At 38.2% G+C, this 18,723-nt stretch overlaps 1 protein-coding gene and 1 long non-coding RNA gene across 6 annotated transcripts in view; one reads left to right on the top strand and one right to left on the bottom strand.

The window, feature by feature from the left end:
• The window catches only part of LOC112137453 (complement C3), an 86,892-nt gene that overhangs the window by 54,550 nt on the left and 13,619 nt on the right, over positions 1–18,723 (bottom strand). The window contains exons 25-43 of one of the 5 annotated variants that reach the window (XM_024259791.1): positions 18,481–18,687; positions 18,324–18,399; positions 16,081–16,240; positions 15,891–15,986; positions 13,474–13,624; positions 13,244–13,329; positions 13,016–13,093; positions 12,773–12,928; positions 12,632–12,694; positions 11,517–11,598; positions 11,399–11,447; positions 11,234–11,324; positions 11,068–11,157; positions 10,572–10,674; positions 10,398–10,487; positions 8,962–9,054; positions 8,794–8,877; positions 7,254–7,398; positions 6,785–6,949 (exon numbers count right to left, since the gene is read on the bottom strand). The exons of 2 other annotated variants lie outside the window; for them this stretch is intronic. In XM_024259791.1, coding sequence (XP_024115559.1) covers positions 6,808–6,949; positions 7,254–7,398; positions 8,794–8,877; positions 8,962–9,054; positions 10,398–10,487; positions 10,572–10,674; positions 11,068–11,157; positions 11,234–11,324; positions 11,399–11,447; positions 11,517–11,598; positions 12,632–12,694; positions 12,773–12,928; positions 13,016–13,093; positions 13,244–13,329; positions 13,474–13,624; positions 15,891–15,986; positions 16,081–16,240; positions 18,324–18,399; positions 18,481–18,687 — 2,042 coding nt within the window. In that variant the 3' untranslated portion in view covers positions 6,785–6,807. Of the gene's footprint in view, positions 1–6,784; positions 6,950–7,253; positions 7,399–8,793; positions 8,878–8,961; positions 9,055–10,397; positions 10,488–10,571; positions 10,675–11,067; positions 11,158–11,233; positions 11,325–11,398; positions 11,448–11,516; positions 11,599–12,631; positions 12,695–12,772; positions 12,929–13,015; positions 13,094–13,243; positions 13,330–13,473; positions 13,625–15,890; positions 15,987–16,080; positions 16,241–18,323; positions 18,400–18,480; positions 18,688–18,723 lie in introns of those variants that run through there. 2 more of the 5 variants (XM_036211624.1, XM_036211628.1) reach the window with 2 other exon arrangements.
• Positions 978–18,723, top strand: part of LOC118598701 — a 36,457-nt gene continuing 18,711 nt past the window's right edge. The window contains exons 1-2 of the long non-coding RNA XR_004947801.1: positions 978–2,703; positions 4,984–5,123. This is a non-coding gene — a long non-coding RNA (uncharacterized LOC118598701). The remainder of the gene's footprint in view (positions 2,704–4,983; positions 5,124–18,723) is intronic.

The following is an 18,723-nucleotide window of genomic DNA, read 5'->3' as shown; positions in this document are numbered from 1 at the left end:
GAATTGGAGCACAAGGTCTTCTCCACCAACATCAATGTGTGACTGGACTAATGCACTTTTGGAAGAATGGTCCAAAATTCCCAGAAAGGAATAGACTGACAACACTTCGTTGGTCAGACACAATATGAAAAAAAAAATGAAGCTGACAATTTCCTGTTTCTGTACTTTAATTCTCTGGGAAACAGTCAATGCAATGGTGGCTCAAACCAATCCAAGATGGTCAACCTCTGAAAGGAGGAGAACCAAGAAGATGTAGATTGCCAATTAGACACCTTGCACTCCAAATGATTTCATGACTTTCTTGTAAAAACTGGTGTCTAACAGTTTATCTTTTTTCCACTAGAGGGAGACCAAGAACAGACTACCACCAACTTCAGAAGATCCAACCTTTTAATGATTCTAGTCCTGTTCTTTCTTGCCCTCTCCTTCTCCCCTCCTCTTCCTCCTTTAACTACTCCTCCCCATTAATCAAACCCTTTTAATTCTATCTAATTTCAACCCACCCCCATAATTTTCACATCATTTCCTTCCAAGGTCTGAATTTTTTTTTCTCCTTTTACCGTATCGCTCCTCATCCCTTTACTGTATAACTCATCTTCCTATTTTCCTCTTTTTTTGCTCTAACCGTTACCACCTTTATCTTTACAACCCTAACCTCAACCCACCCCCCCCACACACACACACACCTTCCTTGTTTTTTCTTCTTTCCTTATTTTTCCCCAAATTGTACCCTGTTCTTGACTTTTCTTTCTTTTACTCTCATTCGATTTCCTTTTTCCTAATTATAACTTAATTTATTCCTATAGCCCTCTCAATTTTTTTCCCTTTACATTTACCTGCATACTCCTTTCCAAACCCTGGAAAAAGTAAATAAATATTTCAAGGTAGTTACGTTTTTAATTAATCTAACAACCCAGTCTTAGGTCTAAAACATCTATTTGAAAATCCAATCTCAAGAAGCCAATAATAATTTATAAGATCCATAACCCATAACCCCTGTTGTAACAGAAAAGTATGTGCAACACAAGAGGCCTTCAGCTCTTCATGTATTTGCTCTACTGTTGGGTAGGACAAAAAAATAAATACATAAAAAAGAAGGAAAATGGATGGATATTTAGGGCGAACACGCTTGCATTGGATTTGTATTCTCCCTGTTGATCGAGTTACTGAAAACATCACAAGGACAAAGCTGAGTTCCTGATTGGTAGATGCAACACGACGACCTCGCCAAAATTCAAATATTTCAACTTTGTTCCTGGAACTCTTTAACGCAATTATCATAATTCTGATGGATTCGGGTGCAGAAAAAAATGTATTTTTGTGCTTTGCATAACTATACAAAGCTGTTTTTCTCTGTGTTAGAATCAGTTGGTTTACGTTCATTTCATAAAGACTTGTGTGAAGTGTCATATCAGCACAAAGCTGCATTTCTCCGCATACGTTTGAATTACGTTAACTGCGTAAACAGTTGAAGAGTTAAGGAATTTAAAAGAATGATAAAAGCTCTGCTGTTGAAGTGTTCAAATAAAATGAAAATAAAAACAGTGTTGTGTTTTAGTAATTTCACGTGTTTAAAAAAAAAAGGCTATTTACTGCCTCCTATTGCTTTGGATGTACTTCCTGTTCTGTGGATGAAAATAAAGAAGTTAACAACAAACAGTTCTGACAGTACAGAGCTGCTTAGCACCAAAAGCCACGCCCCCTCAGGGGAAATTTTTGGATTTTTGAAACGGAGGCCTCAGATCAACTTGAAAAATGGCTTTTTAAGACATTCAGGTTGTGGGATTTTGGTTAAAAACATCTAAATCATATTTAAAGCACTACTGAGAATGTGTTTTTTTTTTAATAAAAAAATTGTGATAGTGGGAACTTAAGCAGTGAAGCTTACAGAGTAAAAAAAAAAAAAAGTATTTAAAAACTACAAATTATTTGTTCATTTTTAGTAGCCCAGAAATTGATAATGATATTAAGCAGTCTCAATGATGACGTTTGTTGAGCTGCGACATTAGGGGAGTCCCAATACTCAAGCATAAACGCAGAGAAATTACATTTATTTACCTGTTTTTTGTTTATGGTTAATTTTGTGTTTTCAAAAGTTTGGGAAAATTTCAGATGCACCTTATATTAAGTACTTTGTTTTTGAGAACCATTTTTGTCCACTCGTAGAGAGAGGCGGAGTGATATGTGAGAAGGCGCGGAGGAAAGGAGATCCGGCGAAAGTAACGTAGAGCAGGAAGTCACGGGAGAGGAGTGTGCTCGTTTTTTGTTTTTTAGTTCTAGCAGTAACAAAAAAAATAGTGCTGTGTAGTTTTGTCGCTCTGATCCACAGTGAATTACCTGAAGTTTGTTTTATTTGATGAAAGTCCGTGTAGCTTCAACCCGAAGCTTTGGAAGTGATCTTTTATTGCTAACTACTGGGTAGTTAAGCCCTAAGCTAACACGTGCTAACTATCAAGACCGAGCTGTTTTCCACCACCCACACGGACCAACCTAGCTCCATTATGTTGTTGCCAGACTGGTAAGCATCTAAGGAGGACTTGAGACGACACTATGAAGGCTGGAGACCCTCTCTTCTAACTACGCACGAGACCTGCTGGAGAAGGAGCCATGTTGCAGCCTGGTTGGCTAACCTGCATCTTTGGGAGAGACAAGGACATCGAAGGACCACACAGTGAATTGAGTGGAAGTATTGCTTTACCCAAGGTACAGATTTATATATATATATATAATACTCACTGCGCAGGTATGTGACTAAAATTTTAAAATTCAAGGGATTGCTCTAATCTTTATATAACTGGAAATGGCTAAAAGAGGCATTTCCAATGCTATAAAAATAATTCAAATAATTTGAAGAATAAGAAAGTTATGGTCTTTTAAGTGATCATAAGTAGTAGTAATTTTATTCCCGAATAAACAGCAAAAAAGTCAAATTTCTGTGACCAGAAACAAAGATTAGAGTGTTCAACGTGTTATAACTTTCTCATTACTTGTTCAATCCACGAAAAGGAGGTATAATTGCAAAGCTACTCAAAAGAACTACAATAATTAAATCACAAATGTGGTACTAAATGTATATTAATTTCCATATTATCAAATAATACAAAAATCTGCTCCTGTATGATTGTAGATGTCAGCTGCAGCTAATCAGCTTGCTAAATTCGGTCACATGACCTCACGTTCCAGCGTTCAGTGCTTGGACGCAGAGGCTTGTGAATAAAAACAGTACCTGCTTATTGTTATTTTCTCATGAATTTGCATGAGATGAAGAATACACAAACAGTAATTGACTAGTAGCAAAATTAGACAACAACTAACTTAACTTAAAAAACTGACGAGTGGTTTTGTGAACCGCAATTTTTGTCTGGAAATTGTCCTGGCTTGTACTGCATGAATTAAAAAAAATCCAGAAGCAGATTAAAGAAAGAAGAAATTCATATTCAAGACAAAGAAAAGTCTTATCCAAACAAGGAAAAGTTGTATTCTAAAGAGACATGTTAAATGTAAATCTAAATTTTGTATTCATATTTTTCTCTGCAAATTTTTTCCAAAATAATTACCGTAATTTGTGCACACTTTGTATTTACAAATACGACTTTCTTTATTAATTCAACTTTTTATTCATGAAAACGTTTCTTTTGACAACTATCTTACTCCATTAACAGAGAGGAAAAATCCTCTTATTATCGCATACCTTTTACCTCCCCTTTATTCGCTGACAGCCGATGTTTAGCTTGACTTCTGAACTTTTCCGGTGGTCTCAACTTCCAATAAAAACGGACACCCACCTGACTGGTTTTTGAGAAAAAGAAGCGGGACAGCTCTTCTGTTGTGGCTGCAGCAAGCAGGAAGACTCTGTCCGAACACATGAAACAGGCAAGCGCCCTGGAAATGTTAAAGTTTTATGAATACCTATCTGATATAATGACATTTTGTTAGCTAAAGCGTCAGCCTCGCATAATTCAGAGTGGTATCTACATGGCATGGTGATATACTCACCAGAAGTGTCCAGAATTTCTGTATAGCTATTAAGAAGATAGAGATGTGTTCTGATAACATTTGTTGTTTAGATAGACAAACCATTTTAATCAAATCTTTTTTATTTGATTTTTAACTTTTCCTAGAATGCTTTATGATCTACCAGAGGTATTTTCTGAGGAGTAGGGGCGGAATTAATTAAGAAAACTTCTTCCCAGCCCTTTTCAAGCAATCAAACTACTGATTTCTATTTTCTAATCATTGCATTTAACTATTTCTTTTATGACTTTGAAATAATTGTGTTTTTCATGTATTTTTCAGAATCTATGCTTGAAATAAACCAATCAATCATGTTGCTAATTTCTAATGCTTAGATCGCAGTTTGTATTTTTTCATGCAAAGATTTATTATTATGATCATTGCTTAAGATCGGCCTAATTGATTAGTATTGCAACGTTTGATTTGACCATTTGGTTTACTGTCACTGTTCCTCGAGGGCAACTGCCCTGCTTGTTTTCAAGCTAATTGTGCTTCAGTAGATGCTGATTAGCTGGATTGAATTAGCCCAGTTTCTGATTGACTGAACACACCTGATCCAGGTGAGCAGCAATTTTTGAAGCAGGGTTGGATTTAAAACAAGCAGGGCAGTAGCCCTCGAGGACCAGGGTTGGTGAACCCTGCGAGATGTTCACCACCACATTGTTGAGTTACATCTATTTGCGTTTCCATTGATTTACTCAGGAGAAAAAAGCTTTTTTTATATTTATCATGTACGTAAGTGTTTGTATGAGTGCATAAAGTCCAAATATCCAGATAGAAGACAGTTAATACTGTTTAACATTTGAGCATCATCTATTCTATTTCATAATTAAAACTGTAATATTTTGAAATTTTCTTATTAAACGACTCTTGAATGCTATTCATTCTGCAAGGATGAGTTTTCTGTTATGTTTACCTTTAGTTCAAATTTTATTATAAAGTAAATCTGATGTTATACTTTCTTTACAGATGACCAAGATAGGACAGAGAATGAGGAGAAGAGGGCAGCCGAAGGAGGGAGGAGGGAACATGAGTCCAATGAGGAATGCAGCAACGGGTAGCATCCCTACTGGAGTCAGTGATTTGAAGACTGCAGATACAAAGTTAGGGTAGGTGAAACATCACTGCTTTCCATCAAGCATACTTTGGAAAGGAGAATAGAGCATTTCTATCAACTTGGTTTGCAACATTTGAGTGGGTGGAAGACTCTGTAACCACCAAAGCAGCTTTCTGCTGTGGCCTGACACTTCCACTTTCAAAGAACTAAACAGACTAATAGAGGATGATGAAGAAAGAATAAACAAAGTTGCTACTAAAAAGAGGGAAAGAGATGAGGATGAGCAGATGTGACCAGATAATAGCAAGAGGCAGAGGGAAAAGTGGAGTGATAGACTTAAAGCAAGTGAGAGAAGGAAAGATTTAAAAATTAGAAGGAAAATGCGATTGAAAGAAAGGAGCAGTCTGGAAAAAGAAAGTAACAGCAAAATACTGGATGAAATGTATCTGCAGACACCAAAGTCTATCATTCAAACTGACACAGAAATAACATTTTTGGTTGTAAAGAGAAAACCAAAACAAAGTAATTGTCTGTAAAATCAAATGGGATTATCTTGTCTTCCTTATAAGATCAGTACTGATGTATAAGATATTCTTTACATTGTCATGTTTAAGTTTGAAAATAAATATGTTTTAAAGTGCATATTGCAGTATTTGTCTTTAAACAAGGTGCCACGATGCTCAAGAATGAATTAAAAAGCTACTTTCACTCTGTAAATTCCCTCAGTCTTTTATTAGGGAGTGGGCTCAGCCCCCAATGTTCCCAGATCCAGGAAACACCCCTGCTCCCTCTAACAACGGTTACAAATGGCAGAATATTTACTGTTTAATTTTGGAAATTGGTTTGAAGACAAAGTGCAACTAAATACAAACTAAATACAAACAAATAAAAATGCTTGTCGAACAATGCAGCGGGTGTTCTGTGAGCTACCACTAGCTTAAGCATCCTATAAAGAGAAATACTGCACTCATTCGGGAGAGCACTTTTGGTGGCAACAGCCTTCAAACCGATGTTGCTGTGTGTGTGGTTTGATGTTTCATGTTTGAAGTCACAACCCCAGTGACCAAAATTGATATTGTTATTTCGAAAATATGTTGAATGCAAAGAGAAAGGAAGTCACAAAATAGAAACAACCCTCGGATTAAAAAACAAAATTTTTCACCTAAGGAGCTCCTTAAATTTCTAATCAGTCTTTGCTCTCTGGTTTAAGTGTTTTCACACAGTCTATGCAGTGTTTTGTTTTCTATCACAAATAAGTTGTTTCTTTTCTTTAGCAAAGCTAAAACGCCTCCTGTACCTCCTAAGAGGAGAACTATCAGTCACTCACCTGATGTCTGAACCAGATTAGGAAAAATGACAATTCTTTGCTAGAATTTTTTTAAAGAAAATGAAATGGCATAAAATCCAATTAATAAATTTATGAACACGTCTTTATTGTCATCTAACTGCAAACTTAAAACGTGTAGAGAAAAAGACAGATTTAACAAAGAGGGGCAGATTGACAGAAAAAACTCTTTTCTTCAGGTTAGTAATTTTTATATTAAATCATAAAAAAAAAAATTAAAAGCATTTTAATGTTTTGAATCTTTGTCATGATGTCACTGACGGTAACGATGCAGCTCTTTCACAGGAGGGGCTTTTTCAGCTCAAGACAAGTATGTAAGTTTTATTCTACATACAGTACATTGTTAAACAGAAAAAAAAGAAACACACTGAAAGGAGAAGCTTTTTTCTCTTTATTGCTGACATGCAAACACCCTGTACTGCTCCAGCATCTCATCTAAGCCAAGACATGTGTCTCTGTGTTCATCCCCTTGACATTCCTCTGCTGTTGGCCAATACTCAATCCAAGTTCTCTCTCCAAGGACGTACTGATATCTGAAAGAAAAGAAAAAGTGGATGAGCGATTTATCCTCAGTACTGCATTAATTGATAACCACAAGTGTGTCTAAATCTAGGCCTTGGGGGCCGGCTTCCTGCTGGTTTTCCAAGAAACCCTGCCCTATCTACTGCTAATTAACTGGATCAGGTGTGTTTGGCCAATGAGGAGCTTTAATGACAAGTTGGTTGGAAAACATGTAGGACAGCGGCCCCTGAGGCCTGGATTTGGACACCCCTGGTTCTAGTTATGTGAGTTGTATGGGGATACTAGTGGACACAGATATGCATAAACCAGACTTACGTTTGCTGTTTTTCATCTCTGTGGATGTCTCTGGATGATCCCATGATCAGATACGTTTTGCCTTTCACCAGATTCAAAGCCTCTCTGCAATGGGGATAACTGAGGAATGGTCGCAGTTTTCCCATGGGACCAATATCAGTGCTTCCTGTAATAATGAACATTAAGAAAAATGTGTGAGAGGGGAACTTACATACCAAATACATTTTAAATATGGATTAGGTGCCAATAGAGGAGTTGAAAAATCCAGTCCAAATCTGTCTGACATGGAGAAAGCATGTGACTGTGTCCCTTGGGATAGAATGTGAGTCATTGGGGCCCATTCAAGCCTTGTAAATGAGCAGGAATTATGTTTATGTAGACAACGGTAAGCTAAATCGGCAAAAGTATGATTCTAAAAGAATTCCTCCTTTCTACTGATTTGCTTTTATGAATGTTTTTATCAACGCAGCCAAAGGGAGGAAGGATATGTCTTTGGGAGTTAAAGAATAACTTCTCTGCTGTGTGCTGATGAGCATGAAGAACCCATGGATGAAATCAGCATCTCCTATTTTGTGGCTTTGGTTCCCAACCACATGAAGATTAATTTTCTTTTAGTGCTTAGATTGAGTCACTCCACCATGTGGTTAAAGTTTGAATGCTTTAGCATTCTGTTTCCAGTTGAGGGACAATTGAAATGAGATTACTTCGAAGGATGGAGAGTGTATGCAGTATTGCATTTGTAATGTTGTTCAGATTGCTGTCATCAGAGCTCCAGACTGGACTCAGGACTGGGATCTGAGTATGCAGACTTGTAACGAGGATTCCGGCTTAAGATAATTTGGCTTGTCTCCTTGCAAAGTTTAGGTTCTGAGACCTCGTTTACTAAAAAGTTTCTTACATCTCTACCACAAAAGGGATGGCAGGCTGGTGTGGCCTTACCTAAATCCTTCCAGGTTGTGTACCATATGTGTTAGAGTTCGCTCTTATGAACAAGAGGGGCACAACTCCTCTACAGATCTCTCATTGAGATTTTGGCTCATGGGCCGAAAAGCAGTAAAATATGTAGCCTTTTTGGATACTTTCCCACCAACATTAGGGTTAGTATTTGTAGCTGGTGGGGTCATTTAAAAGAACAGCACTGGGAACCCGACCCCAATGGGTGTTCTGTTATTGGATTTCTCTGGTGGTCAGTTTTATCATAATAAACAATATGTTTGAGCAGAGGGATGTTCATAAGTGCACAAGGACTCAGAAAGTCAGTGTTACGTTTTGGAGCCATCCATCTGACCCTATACCTGCAGCTGTAGAACAGCTGTAAATTATTCACCATTTGCTGGTTGGGTGAATTTAATGATGGACAAACAATTCACATACTGGGCAGTACTTTGATGTGAAAAAGTATTGTGGTTGTCAGGCTAAACCCACCCATACAATGGTACTCAAATAGTGTAGGTCCAAAGGGCCGACCCTAACCCAGATCTAGGAGAGCTTCAATCTGTATAAGATACTCTGAAATGTGCCTCCGTGGTGTCAGAGGAAACACCTGAAGATGATCACCAACCTTCTTTGATGGAATCCTGCACCCGCATGGCATAGATGTCAATTGACGCTTGATGGACAACATCTTCCACCAGAACTTTGTATGCTGCAAGGAGACAGAGGCGGCTGTCATTTATGTGCATAGGGAAGATGTTCACTCAAATGGTTCTAAATGTTGTTCAGCTCTTACCATACTCAATTTTACTGGTCTCTGTACTCTCACAGATTTTAGTTGTTCGCTCATCATTGTTGATTTGACCCTTCTTCTGCATGCTGCAGTTCTCTGAAAACAAGTAAACCGCATGAACACACTGTCTGAAAAATAAGCTAATGTCAATAGCTGTGCTTCCATTACACATTTGCGCCAAACTTTATCGAAATTCTTGGAATTAACAAAAAAACACAGTTTCGAAATGACACAGTTTCCATTAACTCATAATTTTGCGATAAAGGACAAATCAACTCACGCGATAAGTCATAATAAACACAGCAATGAACAAGTACAAGTATTTTTTTTATTTAATTCACTAAAAGGGAGCATGTGGGTGACGTCACAGCTCTGTCTGGGGTGCGCGTTCAGCGCAGCTTGACTCAGAAGAGTGAGAAGCCTGTTCAGCGGTTAAAAGAAAAAGCATTCTAACAGGAAAGCATCTGGACCTTTTTTTTCCTTTTTGAAAACACGACAACATCCATTCAAGTTTCTGTCACGGCTCTCACATTCCTGAGACTTCAGGCTCCAAGCTGCAAAAGTGCGTCTGCAGATGAAGTGTTGAGGAAAGGAGGAGGAGGAACTGCGCGGTTCCGTATGACCCGCAATTTCTAAAGAGCTGTGATGCTGCGGGACCTCTCGATGCGCCGGCTGTGCAGCGCTCAAAGCAGATTCTTCATACCAAGAAGCACATTTATTTTGAATAAAGTGTTTCCACTAAGCGCAAAAACTTTATTTTGAAAGATGCCAGTTTTTTCGAAATTGTGGTGTTTCCATTAGGAGAATTTATTATCGAAATTCCAATTTGCGAAATTTCAGTTAATGGAAATGCAGCTATTGTAAATTTTTTCTGCAACTGAAAACAGTTGTAGTGCTGTAGTATTGTTGCTGTTAGTGTTTATTTAAAACGTTGAGGATGAAAAACCAGCAAAACAAGCCCTCAGGGACAGCTTGGAGGTCCAAAAAGTAAAAAAGAGGAGGAAAAACTGACTTAACAAGATGTTTGTCTTTCAATTGCTTTGAGCCCCCAGTATAACTGGGGATCTAGTGTTTTTTTCTTTTCATTTTTGAAACTTTAGCAATGGAAATCTCTAAACCTTTCAACACTGGAAATCTAGTAAAACCTACCATGGAGGTCAATATGTGCTGAGGGGCAGTGGTTAGCGCCTCAGCCTCCAGTTGCAGAGATTGTCGGATTGTGTCCCACCTTGGGCGAGTACTATGCTAAACAATTTTCCTAAGTGGCTAATTTCAAAGTTTTGAGAATTAAAATAAATAAATATTTATTGCAACATATTCCAGGCAGATACGTTGTTTCTTGCCCAGACTAGATGGGGCTGCCCAGATCACTTTTTGCCTAGGGTGTCATGCATTCCAGGGACAGCCCTGCTTGTGACACACAAATGTATCTTGGTTACCTTCTGCACATGTGCACTCGTCACCCTTGCAGAGCCGCAGTAGCTGTCCTGCTTCCCTCTCTGGATGATAAAATTTCACACAAGGTGTTTCTGGAAAGAGAAGTTGTATTCACATTATTGACTTAAACTGTACTTAACTTTACCCTGATGAGAACAGATGCAGCTTGTACTTACGCTCATAATATTCATAGACAGACACTGCTGCTGGCTGAAGAACGCCCACCTCCATGGTCTGCTGCAGCCTGAAACTGATTTCCTCTGGTCTGGTGTGAGAAACCTACAGGCAGATGTAATTCAGGTGTCTGTTATTTGCTGTCATTTGGAAAAACTCTTGGACAAGCAGTGTGTTAGCTGGGTGGTAATGTGAGCTGACACGCTCTTGATCTTGTTAATTGATGTTGACAAATGTTCATTGAATGGCCATTCTTGAATATATATATATATATATATATAGTGTATATACACACACTTTTAACTTGTTAATAGACGTGACTGCAATCATAACTCAGTCCCTGTCTCTATGCGTCATACTAGCTTTTCCCTTAGTGTTAGCCCACAATTGTGTGCAACAAAATCTATGACTAAATTCTGATAGAAGCAAAACGCGATTGCAGAAACGTGGTGGATCCTGATTATGCAGACATTAATAAAAAGCAGCCTGGGGTCAAACCTTATCCAGGTAGATGATGAGGGAGCCTCGTTCTGAAAGAGCTGTGTTCATTTCATATTTGCTAATGATCGGAGCACGCCCTCCAGACAGCTGTAGACAAAAGTACAAGTCATCATTGGTTTAGAGCACTTGTTTAATCTCATCCTGAACTGATTTACACTCTTACAGCTTTTAGGTCTTCCAGGTTGGGAGTGAAGCCTGTCAGCAAACCGATGTCTAAGATGGACATGGTGGCATCACGTTCGCTGTCCTTGTATCTGTATATGAGAGCACTGTAAAGAAACTGAAGAGAATTGGAGCAGAGCAAAAATAATTGATTTAGTATACTTACAAAACCTCTATCCGGAGTTTGTAGACCTTTTCATCCCCAATATTCTTATCTGTAGGAAGAAACGTCTCATTATATGATTAAAAAAACCTAAAACGGTAAACTCTAGAAACAAAGATACCTGGAAGCAGCTGTACTGATACGTCAAACTTTTGGCAGTCACTTTCCTTTTCTTGAGGTTGAGCATAGTACAAAGACACCATCTGTCGAAGCAAGATAAGAAAGATGAATGTGGATAGCAACCAAAGTGAATCAAATTCATGGATCAATTGTCTGCTCTTGGTAAGAAGCAAAAGAGGAGATCACCCCAAAGAAAGACATTTTTTTGAGCAGCACAGTGGTTTTATATCAGAATCACAATGAAATAAACTTCACACTTCCCATCTTAAATCACATTTTCAGATTTCCATAAATAAGGTAAATTTTTAAAGTTTACACTTTGGACAATAACACCCTCCCCTCGTAATAGGTTGATCATCTTCTTAAATTCAGTTAATATTCACCATATTGAATTAATCAAATATGACAAAAGTAAGTCTTTGTTTTCATACTTCATAATTTCTGCAATGAGTTTGAAAAATCGGTTTTATTTTTTGATAATGTTAAATTCAGTTGTATTTATATTGCCCAATATAACAAAACAATTGTCTCATTGGACTTAATGATACTGGTAATTTTACAAAAGCAGAAAGTTGGTCATGAAATATAAGCAATAGCTGATTGCTGAACTAAACAGACTAAACTAAACTGGTTATCCCTGCCTTTAGATCATCCTCCTCAATAAGGAAAAACTTCTAAAAAAAAATACTGATTCTAGGGAAAAAAAAGAAGAAACCTCACAGATGTTCACATGAAGGAGAAATCCTCTCCCAGGACGGAAAGACAATTTACCAGGACTGTTACAGAAGAATTAGCTTCTCTAACTCTACAATTACATATTTGAATGGTGTTCATCCAGATAGAACTGGACAAAGTTCTACTGGTCCACAATCTATGCTTGAAACTGACTGAGCGACCGACTGACCTACCTGCTATTTTCTTCAGTTTTAAGAAAATGAAAGTGTTTTCTGGTCACTGTGCTTTCAATTAGATATGTTAAGTTGGTGAAGTCTTCATGCAAACCACTCTTGTCTTTATGATTACTGATGATTACTTCATTTTTACTTAAGAAATATAGGCCATATTTCACGTTTAAATCAAATTTGGAACTCCTTCAGAAACAAATGCAGTCCTTACTTTGACAACAGCTTCTCCTGATCCAGTGGCTTTCACTTTTACATCTTTGTTTATCTCTTTGATCTGCAGGGACACACTTAGTCATAAATAAAGAAACAAAGAAAAACATTGAGCTTTTGTGCAACAGCAGCAGGATCTCACTTTAGAGGTTCTTGTAGCATAGCTGTTGTCACGGTTGAATTCATATTTATCAGGTTTTGATCTGCCTGGCAACAAGATATCCACTTTTAGATCATACTCTGGTTCTTGAGCGTTGGTCCAGTATTCTGCTACAGCTTGGTACACAATTATTGTAGCCTAGAGGAGAAAGATTAAAAAACAGACTTTGAAGCCCAGAAAGATTTTGAATTTATGTCACTAAAAGAGAGCAAAACTATTTCTAACCTGGGTGGATCCGTAGCCCCCACCAACAAACTGCTGCTGGTTGAACCATCTCACAACAGGTCTGGCATCTTCAAAAGACTTGACACAAATACAAAAGGAGTTTATATAACAAAATTTACTCTTTACTTACTGATCCAAAATTTAGCTAAAAAAACTGCAAACATTTTTTGACTAAATATGTGAAACAGAACAAACACGATTATTTATCAGGATGAAGGATGAGCTCACCTTGGTCTTGACCAAAGCCAGTAGAGCATAAGCTGTGGCTTCAAGGGTAAAGAGGTGCTTTCCAGGAACAGGCCAGTGGGACAACGCTGGAACACGAGAGAAAAACCATCATCATGACACATCTCAAACGGGAGGCAAAAGTCAAACTTAATAATGAAAAAAAAGAAAGATTGCCCATAGTTACAAATCCTACAATTAACAGTGATGTTTGTTGGATGATGTGTCAGCACCTGGAGAAATGAACTTGTAGAGAATCTCGCGGTTTAGTTTTCCCTCATTTGCCAGAGCATATGATGTCATGGCAACAGCGTAAGGATTTGTAAGGCTGGGCAGTCGTTTCTCCAGGTAGGCAACTGCATTGTCAATGCTGCTTGGTAGAGTCTACACAGGAGGGGAAGAAACAAATGATTAAAAAGAGTAAAGCCCCAATGGTTAAAAGCTGGTATTCATTAGTGTACTGGCAAGATTTGGAAAGACTGCCAGTGTACAGTACCTTTTCATTTTTTTCAAACAGTGTTAGCAACCCTTGTTAAATATCTTCAGATTTATGAGGGAGTTTCCCACTAATCATTCGGGAATTACTGTATAAAATTTAAATCATAGGTCACCATCAATAATTCTAGGATCAGACCCAAATTAACCCTTCTGTTCTCCTTGGATTGTTTACATTATAAGTGGGGTCATCTGGACCCCACAAGACAGAGCACTGAACTTTTTTTTTTTTTATCTTTGATTTTTGAGTGTCGCTAATGTCCATGGCAGAACTAAAATCCTGTCCACCTTTGTCTACATTTGCCATGGAAGGAATCACTCATCAATATGTGGGAGGAGTCATCTGGACCCCAAAGAGAGTGAAAGGGTTAAAAAAATCACAGACTAAGAGAATCAGGATGACTTTTCTACAACTATTGAAAAGCAAAAAATAAGAAACACTAGAATTACAATTTCTTTATAGAAATTTAATTTGATTGCTGAAAGCATTGCTGTTTTAAGTCAATTTGCTGGAAAAGGTTTCTGTTGAAAGCCAAAGTTCATAAGACCAGTAGTAACACCACATTATTTCTTTTTTAAACCAGTCAAATATACATTTTAAAAATGGATCCAACAAATCAAAATGTTTAGCTGAGGGTAGTAGGCAGAGCTTCACTGTTACTTGTGAAGGTTTCCATAAAAGGAATTGGGTGCTTGTCTAATGTTATACGTGGCTACTCATGCAACAAACATGCAAAACTTTGGCCTTTTGGTTTTTAGTAGCTTTAGAGGCTAAATGTAATGGGATGTTTTCCACCACCACCTGTTAGGAAATTGTTGCCGAACTAGTGCCAATTCAAGGCTCTAGTGCAGGGGTGCCCTAATCCAGGCCTCGAGGGCCAGCGTCCTGCTGGTTTTTAAGAAGTTCGGTCTCATCTTCTGCTGATCACCTGGATCAGGTGTGTTTGGTCAATAAGGAGTTTCAATGGCAGTTTGCTTGGAAAACATGAAGGACAGTGGCCTGGATTTGGACACCCCTGCTCTAGAGACTAATGCTTAGAATTTGGTTAGGTTAGGCTGATCTGGTTAAAGAGTTGTAGGAATGCAAAGTTGAACACCACATATATCGTAATTGCATTACATGTTTTACAAAAACTTTATGAAACTGTTCAAAATAAGTGGAACCATTAGTTTTTTAGTGGTCCGAGTACACTATATTACCAAAAGTATTGGTTAACCCATTCAAATGATCAGAATAATGTGTGCCAATCACATGGCCTGGCCACAGGTGTTTAAAATCAAACACTCAGCCATGTAAACTGTCTTTACAAACATTTCTGAAAGAATGAGCCGTTCTCAGTGATTTCCAGCGTGGAACTGTCATAGGATGCCACCCGTACAACAAATCCAGTCGTCAAATGTCCTCACTCGTAAATATTCCACAGTTAACGTTCAGCTTTATCATAGCAAAATGGAATTCAGCCACCCAGTGGACGGCCACGTAAACTGATGGAGAGAGGTCAGTGGATACTGAAGCTTATAGTACAAAGAGGTTGCCGACTTTCTTCATAGTTAATTGCTACAGGGCTCCAAACTTTATGTGAGCTTGGCATAACACTTAAAAGTGAGTCAACTTGTAAAATGGGGTGCGGTGGAGGATCTACTAAAACTTATCAGAGCTCAAGTGTGACCCAGCAGCATCACATCTCTGTGGTGTAATAGCATTTTTGAGGCGTATCATACCACATTATTTCTTTTAGTTTTACACTCTCAAATCTAAGACTGGGATACATATTGTCATATTTCCTGCCCTGGGAGTCTTGGATGATGAAAGATCAGGGGTAAGGCCAGCTGTCCACAGATTAATACAGACAAGTTGTTGAAGGTTTCATTCTCATTCAAATGTTGGTCAGGATCAAATATTCAACAATCTGAATTTTTAACTGGTCAGTTCAGGTTGAGTGTCTCCTTCCAATCCTAATAGATGCTAAGTTTTAAAGCAAATTATTGAAATCAGACACAAAAGCGTTTCTGCTGCAACTAAAACCTACTGCCATCTTTACTGTGGGAAAGATTTTGCCACGTTTGCTAATATGCAAAAACTTGATAAAAAAGAACTGCGATTTGCAAAAAAAGAATGCAAAAAATACATTTAGATTTAAAATTAGAAACTCACATTGACCGTGGCTCCGCAGAGTGTGCGTGACTCCTGCATGGCAATGAGGCAGAATGCTGTCATGGAGGCATCAGAGTCAGAGCCGCGAACATCACCCTGGAGGGAACACAAATATAAGTCGATTCTTAACTTAGGCTAAGTTGAAAACTTGGACGTGAAACACTTGAAAAAGATCAGTAGGTTCTCTTACAATCATCTCTCCATGATACATTTTTCCAACTTCTGTGAACAAGCCATCAGGCTGCTGAGCTTTGAGGATCAGGAACTTCACAGCATCACAAATATGCTCCTTTTTGATGGCTACCAGGTTGTTGGCCAAGGAAAACACTTTGACAACATAAGCTGTTAACCTTATAGAATAAAGAAGAGAGTGCAGTGGTTCAGTTTCACAGATTGCATCTAGGCTCATTGTGTCAAAAACACAAAGCCTAACTGCCTTTTTTCAAAAATGTATTACTAAAGCCTGGAGGGTTCGTACAATGAACAATCAACAAAATCAACTTTATAGTAGTTGCAAATAAACAAATAGCCTGAAAGGGTGGCTGTGGTGCAGAGGCAGAGCAGGGAACCTCAGATCAGAGGAAATGCAAGTTCAGTTCCTGCCTTGTCTGCCCATGTGTCCTTGGGCAAGGCGCTCAATCTCCTGGTGGTTGAGGTAGGCACCAATGTGAAGCTATGTTCACACCACCCCCTGCAACATGCATTCAAGCAGCCACTTCTAATGAAAAGTCTATGTAAACAGACATGGATAAACGTTTTGTTTTTGGCTCTGCGTCGAAAACATGCAGCCTTTGTATGTACGTTAAAAGTTAAACCAGGTTGAACTTTGACCAATCAAGGACTCAGATTTGTTAGTGACTTATGGATGTATTCTAATTCACGGAAGCTCCAATCATTTGAATATTGACCATGATAGAGAAATAAATTGTTGTGGTTTTTGCCCCACTGGAATTATGATACCAAGTCATTTTATATATCAGAGTAGAGCTGTGAAAGAAAAAGCCTGGATTAAGACTCACAAGATTTGAACCGCTTTCACAGTTCACACCAAACCTCTTTCCCCTGTAAAGGGCGGACATGTGCCAGAGAACACTAGAAAATTAAAACGAAGAAGCCCCTTCCTTCTTGTTCAGTGTAAACACTGTGGGCTATATGCACATTCAAAGAACCCTGGTTTAGAACATTCCTGAACATGTGTCACATGTCCTATATGAATGCAGTGTGTGAATGTGAGTGGGCCTAGGTACATGGCACAGTGACTGTAAAGCTCCCTAAGCCTTTTTACCCTTCCCTTCTCCTTGGCTTGTTTACATTAAAAGTGGGGGTCATGTGGAGCCCACAAGACAGTGCGCTGGATTTTTTTTTAATCACTGATTTTTTTAGTTTCACTAATGTCCATGGCAGACATAAAATCCTGTCCACGTTTGTCCACATTTGTCATGGAAGGAATCACACATCCATATATGGGTGGATACATCTGGACCCCTAAGAGAGCGGAAGGGTTAAAGGCTTCATCCACGTTATCCATGATGGTAGAATAAGTTATAAAAACTTTGAAGCACAGCTGCCTAACTACTGAAAAAATACTTAAAGGTCTTTTATAACTATAATGTTGATGTATTTAGTATGTGAGTGGTAAATGATAAATACAAACTAGAGAAGTTGCATTACCTACAATAATACTAGTGAGAATCCTTTTTACTGAATGTGGTCGCTGAAGATGATCAAATTGTTTGCTTAAAATGCTAAAGCATTTTCCTTTAATTGCTAGAGGGATTTGCTGAAAATGAGAAAGCTATTTGCAAAAGGTTAAACTTGCTAAAAGACTTTGAATTTCATTGAAGAACAATGAGAGACTGCTGAAGTTGGCCTAAATTTCTGAAAGATTTCTTGTACCTTTGCTTCAAAATCCTCAATTTATGCCAATTTGCAAGAACATGTAGTGTGTTGCTTAAATATGAGCTAAGCTCCAAATTATCCCAAAAAAACATTAGTAAATGGTATGAAGCATTATTTGCTAAAATGTATAAATACCAAAAATACAACCATTAATGTTTAGAATGAGCTGAACGTTTTGATAGCAAGATTGCTGAAATTGCTTTTTTTTTTTTAATGTGCTGAAAAACGTACCGAAAGGAGCAGGTGAATAACAGAACAGGAGAATGACATTGTTAAAACTCTCAAGCAAAAAAAAAGAAACTAAATAAAAAGTCCACATTTAAAATGTGTGTCTATGCCATGAAAGTCTTTACGGCGAAGACAGTTTTCTTACAGCACTTAACCCAAAATACGGTTATGACCCATCTTTGGTTAAGTTGAGGAAAAAGGAAAGTTAAAGGAGACGGTAGTAAGTGCGGAGCGGATGTCAGAATAAAGGCATGTCAACAGTTACAGGTAAACTTTTGAATGGATAGATAATGTAGATGACCTCACCAGGTGCTGCTTCCATGGTTAGCCCATACAGCAAAAGAGCCATCACTTTTTAGGTATGCTAGCTCGTTTGTGTAACCTGTATAGAAAAATAGATGATTGGTTAGAGAATGACCTTTGAAAACAACTGAAGCTTTTGAACTCAGAACTTTCATCTTACCAGTTTTAATGTGCTGGAGGGCCTCAGCCCGTTTCTGAAAGCCCACAGCTTCCCATTGGTTGGTTTTGTCCAGATACGTAGTTGCAATGACAGGCAGGGTCATGTGGATCATGTTCTGCTCTCCACAGCCAGAGGGTTGATAAATCAGAGTACCCATCGACTTTCCACTGATGGCATTCTCCACCAGCCCAGAAACTTGTTCTCGGCCTGTGTGCAAAAGAACAAACTGAAGTGGATATCATC

The sequence above is a fragment of the Oryzias melastigma genome, linkage group LG1 (assembly GCF_002922805.2).
Source record: "Oryzias melastigma strain HK-1 linkage group LG1, ASM292280v2, whole genome shotgun sequence".
NCBI lineage: Eukaryota > Metazoa > Chordata > Actinopteri > Beloniformes > Adrianichthyidae > Oryzias > Oryzias melastigma.
The sequence above is the reverse complement of the archived record's forward strand: the minus strand, read 5'-3'. Positions and strand labels throughout refer to the sequence as shown.